A 12,581-nucleotide genomic window follows, 5' to 3' on the forward strand; every position below is an offset into this window, starting at 1 on the left:
GAAGAGAGGAAGGATGCTTCTGTGACCGCAAGGCCTTTGGCACTAATGACCACTAAGGCTAGCAAAATATGACCCGACCCGTCAGTCCGATCCATGTTCGATCCACCATAAATAGGTTTAGATTTATACTAAATAGATTTGAGTCATAAACGGATCAACCCATTTAATAAGTGGGTCGGATTTGAATTTTAGATATCTGATCCATTTAACCGATTTAATATTCAAGTCGGATTGAGTCAGATAATCCATTTAACCTGTTTAACATATTTTTGATCCATTTAACCTGACCTATTTAACCTGTTTAACCCATTTAAGATCCGTTTAACCTGTTTAAAATCTGTTTAACCTGTTTCTGACCTATTTAACCCGATCCGTTTAATCTGTTTAATCTGTTTAACCCGTTTAATCTAATTTGACCTATTTAATAAATAGATTAAATAGATCGGATTACCTGTTTAATAAACAAGCCGGATTCAAGTTTGAATTTTTGACCCGTTTAATAAATAGGTCGGATTTGGATTGATGATTTTCTGACTTGACCAGTTTATGATCCGATCCGTTTATGATCTGATCCAACTCGATTGCCACCCCTAGCGACCACCCCCCACCTACCTCCCTCAGCCACCAGCAATGCCCCGTTTGTATTGTCTACTGAGGCATCCTGGGCTCCTACTACTAGTAGGTTGCCGTCGAGGCCTACCCCTCCTCCTCCCATCCCCCTTTCCTCCCCATCCTCACATGAAGGCCACCTTTTTTCACCCTTGAGAATGGCTCTGGTGACTACACAGTCATCCCCATTGAGAATTCCCTTGATGGTCCCATCCCCCGTAACCTTTGACCTCCTCCACTACCTGGCAAAATCTGCATTGTTGGCGAGCTCCTCCTCTTGGTCAACTGCTGCCTCCTCATCCTTCCAAGAGCCCCCAGGTCGACCCTCCACTACATCATCAGCGACCACTATTGCCATCACCTTCGGGCACTTGATCTGGAGATGGAGGAGGTCTCCAACGCTGCCCAATTTATGGTAGAGGGTAGGATGTTCGAGTGATACGATCGTTTTTTTTTTTTTAGAGTCCTTCCTGAATCCATGCCATGAGTACCTTCGCACTTCCTAAGGCGAAGAGACACATGACAGATTGTACCATCGGAAGAAATAAACACGTGGTGGATGGAGGTTAATGTCTCCACTTTAATATATAATATATATTAATTATATTTTTATATTTATATGAAATTTTATTAAACTGATTCATATAGCTAGAATTATGCTTAGAACTTTTTTAGTTTCCAATTTTAGAGATGATGTATGAAACACAGAGATGAGCCATCAAGATGGTATGATCATGTGAACGATGATAAATTTTAATTTTCAATGAATATTTTAGAGTATATGTAATAAATCAAAAAACTTTTAAATGATCTACTTCCTCGAAGGAAAGGAGGGAGGGAGGGAGGCAGATTAAGTTTGAAATGAGATTTTTTTTTTTTTTGGTAAGAAAGTTTGAAAATGAGATTGACGTTTTGAATAATTTACTATCAAAAAAGTTTTTATTAATATAATTTTACAAGGATTAGTCCCTCCCACTCTTCCAACGACCTAAGCTCCAGAATCATTTCGCTAGCTATTGTAATAATCATCTCACTATCCCAAAATTTTAATCTAATATCTGGTTCACTAGTTCTACTTTTCAAAGTTTGAGTTCTTCCGTACGTAGGGACTGCGCACCATAACATTTTCTGCTTTCAGAATATACAAAGATGAAATGCTTCCACTAGGGTGTCTCCTTTGACCATTTGCTCCTTCTCTTGCTCCAATGGCAGAAGCTATTCTGAAGCCTTTTTTTCTTCCTTTTTGCGGACAAATGAGATTTTCTAATGTATTATAAGTTCTCTAACCACCTAACTGTACAAATCTTTGAAGGTCCACCACCATGATCGTAACATCATCCCTGTTGCCCCTACTGCAGGACATGTCCACAAGATCTTTACAAGACTTCAAGGAGTTCTTATGTCTCATAACGACATCCACTGCCTCTTGATCAGTTACCTAATCAATCGAAGTTCACCAAATTATATATATGCATATACATTATCAAATCACTAATTAATAGCGGGCAAAAATTAAGTATACCTTATCCCACAAGCCATCAGAGGCCATTATTAGAAACTCGCAATCTGGAGTTATTCTGAGCTTATTGGTCTCGGGCTCAGAGATGATCCACTCCTTCATATTTACATCTCCAATTGCTCTAGAGACAGCAAGCGAGTCCATAACTCTCCATATTCCATTGCTACAACTCACATATCCCCCCTGTCATGAATTTAGAGTGACAAAAATTAGATCTATTAAACTAACAAGATTACTCTCTCTTGAATTATGACATAAACATCAGAAAAGTAACTCACCGAGCTCTCGATTCGAATGCGCTCGTCTTCTCTTCCAGCACGATGGTCCCTTGTGAGGGCATTTGCTACTCCTTGTTTACACATAACCACTCTGCAGTCACCAACATTGGCTACATGCAACTCTCCATCCTTAATGAATGCAGTAGCTGCACATGCTCCACTGCTCACACCCTATCAAACAAAATCTCAATCAGATTATATAATTTTCTCAGAAAGAATGACAGTTATATAAGCAGTTGCTAATTTGTAGGGAGATCTAAATGTGATCGTGCCCATGGCATCAATCCCTTGGAAGTAAACAATTGTCATATTTCTGTTCCACAACCAAAATCTTCAAGCAAGGCCAGCATGTAACATTGTTCATTGCTTATTCTTATAAAAGACATTCTGGAAGAAAATATTTTAAAAAGTAATTCAGAATATTAAGAAGTTGAAAGAGAGGACGGTCTTCTCATTTCATTTCTCGATGCAACATGTGGTGGCTCATCCACCACTTTGTTTTAAAAAATAAAGTGAAAGACCAAATGGTCAAGATTATTTGTACTTCTTTGAACATTTCTATTTCTGGAACTATGAGGCCTACCATTGATGACTAGATCAATAAATTGGCACATGAAAGTAAGGTTTAACATCACTAGAAAAACATTCATCTTTAGAATTCAACCCTAGCCCTCAATTTAAGAAAAGAAAAAAGAAAACTTCAAATGTGCTTGGTTTTGGCAGGCGGGCACCATACCTTACAAAGAAATTCCTTGTCCGTGGCCAAATAGCCTGATCTAATTGCTAGTTCTAGTTGGTTTTCTTCCTTGTCTAGTTCAGCAACTGCCCTTATGATATTCTTTCCCAATTTCTCGGAGACGAAGTCCACAGCTGCGCGCCCCCCATGCCCATCAAACACTCCAAAAAATGCCTGAAAAAGATCCAACCAAAAGAGTTAAGTTGGGTAATAATTAATGCAATTGATGGTTATATGCTGCATATATTTCATAGGAATTAACAAGTTAAAGGTAAATGACTGTTTCGACATTGGTGACCTATATGGGCTCCTATTAATTATATGCATAGTTGAACTTTGTCTCCTTTTCCTCTATGATAGATAACTTGAATATCTAAGCTTTTATGGGCATACACAAGGCTTGATATAGCGAAATTGTGGATATATATATATATATATATATTTGTAAATTTATATAGCCACTGTGTTGCAAGGTAATTAACAATAAAGGACTGCAAGGGCTGCATTGAGGTAAATTCTTGACGAGAACTCACAAAATATTGATGCTTCCAGAAAAATCAAATTCGGCCATATATATTTCTTTTTAAGAGAGATGAACGATGCACAGGTAACATAATGTATCATGGTATATTTAGTATAACTACAAATGAATAACCTAAAAAAATAAAAGATTTTATAAGGTTTAAAAATTAGTGAATTATGGAAAAATCTGGCATTTGAAAAGCAACTTAAGAACATCTAGAGCAATTGTAAATCCTAATAGATCTTACTTGTGGAGTTCTTGCACTCCTGAGTTCTCAGAAAAAGAAAAGAAAATCTACTATATATATATATATATTGACTATATCGTAATATATCTTACTTGAAAGGAAACGGCATCCTCATAGCTTCACATTATTTAGAAGGGAAGAAAACAAACCAAAAGTTTACCTGTTTTGAGTCTCCATGAATGTTGGTTATAACCCCATAGCCATCTTCCATGACACGTCTCTGCCCTTTTCTACTCACCAAACAAAATTCACTTCCCTCAACCTCCAATTCTTTCTCAGCCGTATCCTTTTCCTTGCACGCCTCAGCAAACTCCGAGCTCACACAAGCTTCCGGTATCACCAACTTCGCCGGTCTCTTTCTCGTCCTACGTGGTGCCTTCTCCTGATCATGCACCTTGCTTGTCGACAAGGAATAATCCAACTCTGAAATCTCCGTCATAGATTGGCCATATTCTCTACCCTCAAATTTCTCTTGCTTTCGGCCTTCATGAATCAATATAGAAGGTGAAACCTTCTCTCCGTTGAAACTTCCAGCCTTCATATCCTGGTCCATCTTCTCCAACGCTAAATTCTCCTGCGGGCATCCTTTTGGCACACAGACTAAGCTCTTTGATCCTGAAACCATTTCCTCCACGGGGGGGTGCACCCAACGATCTGAAGCCTCCTTCGCCCGCTTGTTCGCGAGAACATGCGGCTCTATGAGGCTCTTCCACGAGAGAGGAGGAGGAGGAGGAGGAGGAGAAGCATGTGTAGGAGAAGTGGTGCAAAGACCCATGGAGATTGCCTTTCTAACCACGTAGAATATCTGCACAAGAAGGCAAATGGATGATACCAAGAACTCGACAGGATCTACCATGTCTTATGGCCTTCCTCCTCCTTTGCTTTCTCCTTTGGCTTCAGGTTCTTAAAGACACCTTGGGAGATTTCCTTGTGGAATGGGATTTCGCAGCTTCTATTCTTGGGATAAAGATCAAAGATTTGTTTTCTATTCAAGGACATTCAACTTTTGGTGAGATAAGGAGGGGAGAGAGAGAGAGGCTTTATAGAAGGTGGGAAAGGCGTGAAGTAATAATGATTTGGGTATTGTGGTTGACTAGTCAACGAGATCCGAGATGGATACTGTTGGTGAGTCTTATTGGAAGACAGTGATAAAAGAGAGGGTGGAAGGCTTCAATGCTAAGGAAGTGGTCGGCAAGGCAGGGCGAGGAGACGGCGGAACCGGTCGCGTGAGGGAATTGCTAGCGGTCGGCGATTATTGGCCCCAGGAGAAGGCCTTGTAGCGTTGTAGCTCCACGGCGGAACCGGTCGCGTGAGGGAATTGCTAGCGGTCGGCGATTATTGGCCCGAGGAGAAGGCCTTGTAGCGTTGTAGCCAGGGACACAAGTCGGACTTGGTTGTTGTATTCTTTTGCGAATTGGTCATTTTGACCTGACACAAACTTTGTGGCCTTGATCTGTTGGTATATGCTTCCGAGACTTGACTCTATTAGGATTTGGATGACGTGTTTTTTTTTTTGGTACAGTTCTGGATGGCATGTTTTGGTTTTGTTTGTCTTTTCTAGTTGCCGCCTGAACTTGTTCTAATGAAATTATTGAAAACCAAGTATTAGCATATTTGCTTTTTATTTTTTCTCAAAGATGTTATGGCGGCCTTTGGTTTGGGGATAAAACAGGGATATAGAAAATACCCACCGGCTGTTAAACAGCTAGAAAATAGATAAAAATAAAAGATAACTATTTTATTAAAACTTGCTTTTATAGTATTACCAAAAAAAAAGAAGCTTGCTTTTATATACCGGACATAATTATTCAAAAGAGATAGTTGTGACAACTTATTCTTACCATAATAGCATCATTTATGTCTACATCTTATTCTTTTTTTGAAAAAATACCTTTAATCTATACTAACTCCAGAAATTATAGTCAAATTAAAAATAGCTTGTGAAAAAACTATTTTTAGTAAGCTTGACTATTTCTATTTCATTTTGTCATATTCTCAAACTAACGCAACCTAAAACCTGACATTTATTTACAAAATTCATAAAGCATCTAAGTAGGTAAGGGAGTGGCGTGGTAGGGAAACCTATTCTTTATAAAGAAAGAGAATTTATACCAAAGGTTTTTTAACAATCTAATTTAGCTGACTTATAGAATATTTGATTAGAAAATGTCAATGTAGTTTTAGGTTAACATAATTTGGAGTTTGGTCATGAGTGATGAGCACAACTTAAGTCTAGTCTAAACTAGTGATTCAGTATTGCCAACCCGGTCCAACCTAAATATAATTTGTATATTTGTATGTATGTGCAATTGAGAGGGAGAGATACAAGTTCTAGATGAACCCAATGTAAAAGCTAGCTAGAAATAATATGACACATAAAATCAAAATCTAGCTCAAAAAGTAATTTAACTTGAGCTAATCCAATCCAAGTAATACTTACGATCGAGAACTTAGTAGTTAATTCATTTCAAGATTTAGATGATCAAGTTAGTTCTCAAGTCAATTCAATTTTGGATTAAATGATGTACCAGCTATATCGAGCCTAGTTTGGTTTTTATCCTTTGCCACTCTACCTAAGTTGTACCTCAAGCCCAAAATTAACCTCTTGTAAGAGAGACAAGTTGGACTCAAATTGCTCACCATCCAACCACATGGTCCAAGTTCTTTTACCAAAACAAAATACCACATGGTCCAAGTTGGCCAAAGCAGGCTTATCTCAAAGAGCAGAAACATTTTCTCCCCTCCCCCTCCAAGTTCTTTTACCAAAACAAAATACCACATGGTCCAAGTTGGCCAAAGCAGGCTTATCTCAAAGAGCAGAAATATTTTCTCTCCTCCTCCTCCGCCCCGGTCTAAACTAGTGATTCAGTATTGCCAACCCGGTCCAACCTAAATATAATTTGTATAGTTGTATGTATGTGCAATTGAGAGGGAGAGAGACAAGTTCTAGATGAACCCAATGTAAAAGCTAGCTAGAAATAATATGACACATAAAATCAAAATCTAGCTCAAAAAATAATTTAACTTGAGCTAATCCAATCCAAGTAATACTTACGATCGAGAACTTAGTAGTTAATTCATTTCAAGATTTAGATGATCAAGTTAGTTCTCAAGTCAATTCAATTTTGGATTAAATGATGTACCAGCTATATGGAGCCTAGTTTGGTTTTTATCCTTTGCCACTCTACCTAAGTTGTACCTCAAGCCCAAAATTAACCTCTTGTAAGAGAGACAAGTTGGACTCAAATTGCTCACCATCCAACCACATGGTCCAAGTTCTTTTACCAAAACAAAATACCACATGGTCCAAGTTGGCCAAAGCAGGCTTATCTCAAAGAGCAGAAACATTCTCTCTCCTCCCGCTCCCCCCCACCACAAAAAACCACCAAAAAAAAAAGCAAAAAGATTTACACTACATTAGCAGACCATGACCATTTCCATTTCCCATCATCTACTTCCAGAACCTTGCCTTCGCCTACCAAAGGATGCCACTGGCTGTCTGAACATGAGAATAAATATCCATTTTGTTGTCCATAACTTTGTATTCTAATTCTTGGTTTGTACAAGTATGGGCTCCGGCATTGGAACGGTTCGTAGTTGGCAACGGATACCGTCCCCTGTGAATCGCCGAGGAATTGGCGTTCCCGAAGGATGACGTGGCAGTGCGAACATTGGAGGACGAGAGGTCACGTCGCCGTCAGAGGCGGTTGATTTTATCCCCCCTCTCTAACGGCAGCATGCCGACGTCGTGAGTAGAGCTGGCGGCGCCCCTGCCCACAAGCGTGTACCAACGGCTGGTTTCGGGCCGCCCGTGTCGGTGACTCGGCCAACCCCCTTGACCCGTTCGCCTAAATGAAGTCATCGTAGTGGCGGGACCCGCAATGCTTGAAACATTCGTTTGGTCTCGTAACAACGAATTGACGTGGAATGCTTATTGCATCAAGCGAAATGTACAGCCTTTGTTTTCTTTCTGGTCCCTCCGTTTTGGACCCTGGGGATTGGTTTTCAGCACAATCACACGGATTTAACTTTGAGTTTTTCTTTTTAAAAAATGCATGTAGCTTCGTGTTCTTTCTAAAACAATTTAGAAATCTCTATTTTAATTTCTTTTTTTTGTGAAAGTCTCTGTTTTAATTTTATGGCTGCGTTGTAAGTCCTGATAGAATAATTTAGCTTACAAGTTCTTACGGAATGCCCGTCACTATACACCACCATAATAGTGTGATGGATTAGATCTAATGATCACTTAAAATCATGTCCGAGTTAGGATTAATAGATCCCAATATTGGCATTCGTTTGACATTGCAAGTTAGACCATGTCCGATGCTCAGACGTACGCTAAGCCTCAACCTTCTATCTTATTCCAATCTATCTGGTTTGGTTAGCTGCTAAATGATCTAACAATGAATTGTTGTTAAATATTTGAACATGAAATTAAAATGCCATGCCTGTCTTGAATAAGATAGTTTCACGTTCCTATTCATTATATTTATAAGTATTAAGAAAATAATTGTTATAAAGAAAAGCTAAGGCAGTATCCATATTGTAAAATAAAAGGATTTACAAAAATCAAAAGCAAGTTCATTGGTTTTGCACAAAACCAGCCACTTTAGAATCCTCAAATGAGCTTTTTGCATTGCTTTATATATCTTTTTGAATAGCCAATAAGCTCCTGAAACTTATATTAACACATCAATAACTTCGATGCGAAACTTCATTACGAATCAGCCCTGCTTACTACAGTGGTGTACACTGCTAGAATATTACACACAAATCTGTAGGGGTTGGAGACTTATGTAAAGGAGTTTCTCCAATAAATGAGTCATATCACTAAATTTATTTATCCAATTCATAGCTTTCAATTGCTATGCTTTTGGATTTTCATTTACCAAGTCATGTGCCTCTTTACTTGCTGAACCATCAAGTTTTAAAGCATATAACACACATGCTTAAATATGAAGGCTTGGACAATTAAAAAGGCATGAGTTTGCCCACTTTGGATACTTTTATATATTATATTAGACATTAATTTTCGATGTCTAACATATATATATATATATATATATATACATACATCAAAGTATGAGAAGGCATTAGCATGCGTCGAGGCATGGAAAAGAAAGGATGCTGACAGGAATAAAGAGAAAGATTTAAAAATCTTGTGATTATGAGTGATGTAGACATTAAGAATGATTTAAAAAAATAATTTTTTTAAAAGTCAGGAGTCCCAGGTAGCTAGAAAAAGACTTAATGGTTATGATATGGATATAGTATTAGTTTATGTTTTTTGTTGGGATGAAAAAAATATTCCGGAACATTTCGAGGGAGGACGTAGCCAACTTGTATGTTTCTTGTGAGGCTCAAGTGCTTCGTGAATTACTGCAATAAGAGTACACTTAAATTATCATCTATTATTTTATTATAAGAAAAATATTGAATCTCATATTAATTGGAGTCAAAAAAATATTTCTGTTTATATAGTAGCAAGATCTTTGATACCCTCCTCAAAAGATATTTTTTATGGGATAAATCGTATGGCTTGATAATTAAAAGTAGAGTCAAAGTGGACAATACCCTTGGATCTTATCAACAGCAGTTTACACTTTTTGACTGGGGGGGGTTACTTTTGTAAAGAAAGTTAGTGAATTTTTGGAGCTCAAGTTCTAATATTATGTTAGCATTCTATAAGATCTCAGAAGTTGAAGCTGAAAAAAAAAAAGTGATCGAACAATATATATCCAGCTTAGCAGGAGGCTTTAACTAAAAGTGACAGTAAAACAAAGCTCTACAAGTTTTATGAACTTAAGAAGCTTTCAAATGGCTCAGTCAATTGTTTCGTCTAACCAAAAAGGACCTTTGTTGTTAAAAGCAGCTAGTTTATAGTACCTGAAAATTATTTATAGTACCTGAAAATTAATTAACATCGTCCATAGCATGACATAGTCAAGAGAATAGTATTGCTTGCATTGTTTAAATTGGTTTCACAAACTACTTTTCTTTTTCCTTTTTTTTTAATAATGATAATTTCACAAACATTCATAAACCACCACTGCTGATTTAAGCGATGCTAAATTCATAAACCTAGCTAAGTCCTTGTGTTCCATTGAACCTATCATAATTTCTGGTAGACTGCTTCTGTCCCTTGTTTGCGGCTAGCTAATTGCCTGTATGACCAACTGGCATCTCCCAATGACCCCAACTTTTGCTTGCAAGACCAACTAAAACTTTGGTGACATTGGCTTCTTTGTTTTTTTTTTTTTTTTTTTTTTTTGTTTGGTAGGAACCACACAAGTCTGTTGCATATAAAATCAAAAAGTTACAGCATCCCCTTGCAACCAGAATGCATCCAACAAAAAATGACCAATTTATGCAGAGTACGGCAGAAAGCGTGATACTTGGATATTGGATGCAATGGTGAAACTGGCTTTCGCTTGTGAGAATAAATGCTCTATTTGTCCAAAAGACTGGTATGTGACCTCCAGATATGTGGCTTTGGTGATCGATCAGTGATGGCATCAAGCCAAGCAACCTTGAGAATTATTGGTCCCTTCTCTGTAGCTCCTTGATCGATAAATGAAAACCTAATATCAATGACAAATACTTGCACGCGCATGCATTTCTTGTGCAGCCTGGCATAAACTCTTCCAGCATTGACACGCATAATTGACATGAAAATGTCAAAGCAATCTAACAGTCTCCAAATGTCGAACCTTCTCCAGCGATGAGATCAACAACAGGTTGATTTAAGCCTTGGTTTGATGACCATTACTTCTCAATTTTTCAATTGAGTAGGAGAATATTTGAGATAGAGTTCGAATTAGATAAATTGGAAACAGAGATACATTGGTTCAAGGGCGGTTACTCTGGTAGTTTGTGATTTCCACATGCAGACACACCAATGGACTTGGTCATGAATGTTGAATCTCTTTGGCATGATAATTTTGAAACTGAATAATTTTTAAAAAATTGTCATGCTTCTTCTAACATCATTTGAAATCATCCAAACCAATTAAATTATACTTGTATTGTTGACTTGCAAGAGCAGTGGTAAAGCTTACTACATGGTCATTCTGGATGACACCAAATGTTTTGGTGTCATGGCAATCTTGTTAGTTTTGATAGGAATAAGTTAAGATATAGGAAGAATATGAGGAGTTTTAATTATTAACAAATATGCGAATATCTTAATTATGCTTGTGACAAATTATTTGATGAACTGGTGGTGATGAAAATCTCGCATTATCAAATAGGTTAGAATAAGTTTTTGAGCTAGTTATCTAAAATTTATTCTGGTTTTTGGGATGAGTGTGTTTGTTATTGCTTTAAAAAGTGCTTTCCTGAATTTTAAAACAAAAATGTATTTTTTTTTTTTAAATAAGCATTTGGTAAGGCTACCTGAAAAGTGCTTCTAGAAGAAGAAAGATATTAGAAAATACTTTTCCAAGAAGATAGAAATCTTAAGTTCTATCTTCTCCTTTTATGAAGTAAAAAGCAACACCACCATGTGATCTGATTTTTGTTTCTCTGAACCTAATCCACCAACTTAATCAAGGCTTCACTAGTTAGGTGTGCTAAAAGACAAAAGTAGAATTAGGCATCTTCAAAAAATTTGTGATGGTAGGTGTCACAGATATGTTAGGGTGGTTTTATTTGCATTCAAAAGCAAGATTAGATGGCTTACGATTCCTATTTTTGGAAACTTAGCCAGATTAGTTTGGGTATGGGTTAAGAGGGCAGGTAACCAGCACCCTAATTGACCCGATCCTTACACACACATATAATATACAACATGCATGTGCAATTAAGTTATAGTAATGTATTAATTATATATGATATAATATACATTTAAGTTTCATAGATTCTTCACCTATGATCTTATTTAATTATTGCTTTGATTAAAATATTGGTTTATTATTTATTACGTTGTAATTTCATTTGTTTCCCCTGATCATGAGACAGACTATCATGAGTTGAGAACAATCAATAAATGAACATGGTTTTCTCTTGATTTTTTTTTTTTCTTTTGAGCAACCATTTAAGCTTCTATTGGGTATTTTGATGAGTCAAGGTTGTATCTCTTGCAAGAAAGAAGGATTCACTTTCTTTGCACGAATTCACCATTAGATCACCGACTGCACAAATCTTAATGCACTTGACTATACTTTTTTCTGAAATTTTGGTGGATAAATGATAGGTTTAGGAATACATTAAGATTTGTGAGGTGAGTGATCCACTGGTGGATTTATGTGAGGGAAGGCAAATCCTTCTTCGGCACGAAAGGTATACTCTCAACTTAATTTCGATGGAATTAAAGGTGCCACGTATTATAAGCCAAACTATGAGAATGTCATTGGCAGGAAATAAAATGAATATCTGAAACCAAAAGAAAACACACCCAAGAAATCAGCTTATGACAATCCAGATTATAGGAATTATATTGATTAATAAAACTTGGAGAGCCAAAATAGTTGCACTCAATTACCAAGTCATTTTAAGGAGTAGCTGCCGTTAATTGCATTCTGAACCAAGTCAATTGAAAAGATCAATAACATGCAAATGTCATGCTAGGCATAATATTAAACCTGTTAGTAGGATAACCTAATTGAATAGCACTTAGGACCATATTGATTTAATATGTTCAGAATATTCTTTAGAAGACAACTTGTTAG

General features: G+C 37.0%; 1 protein-coding gene across 1 annotated transcript; it reads right to left on the minus strand.

Moving 5' to 3' along the window:
• Positions 1–1,493: 1,493 nt before the first annotated feature.
• Positions 1,494–4,938, minus strand: LOC105051670 (probable protein phosphatase 2C 74). Its single transcript, XM_010932202.4, has 5 exons — positions 4,073–4,938; positions 3,143–3,316; positions 2,407–2,577; positions 2,132–2,311; positions 1,494–2,047 (listed from the first exon to the last, which is right to left on the minus strand). Exons 1-5 carry the CDS (start codon positions 4,766–4,768, stop codon positions 1,892–1,894), a joined length of 1,377 nt encoding a protein of 458 aa, XP_010930504.2. The 5' UTR covers positions 4,769–4,938; the 3' UTR covers positions 1,494–1,891.
• Between the last annotated feature and the right edge of the window lie 7,643 nt (positions 4,939–12,581).

The sequence above is a fragment of the Elaeis guineensis genome, chromosome 9 (assembly GCF_000442705.2).
Source record: "Elaeis guineensis isolate ETL-2024a chromosome 9, EG11, whole genome shotgun sequence".
In the NCBI taxonomy this organism is placed as follows: Eukaryota; Viridiplantae; Streptophyta; class Magnoliopsida; order Arecales; family Arecaceae; genus Elaeis; species Elaeis guineensis.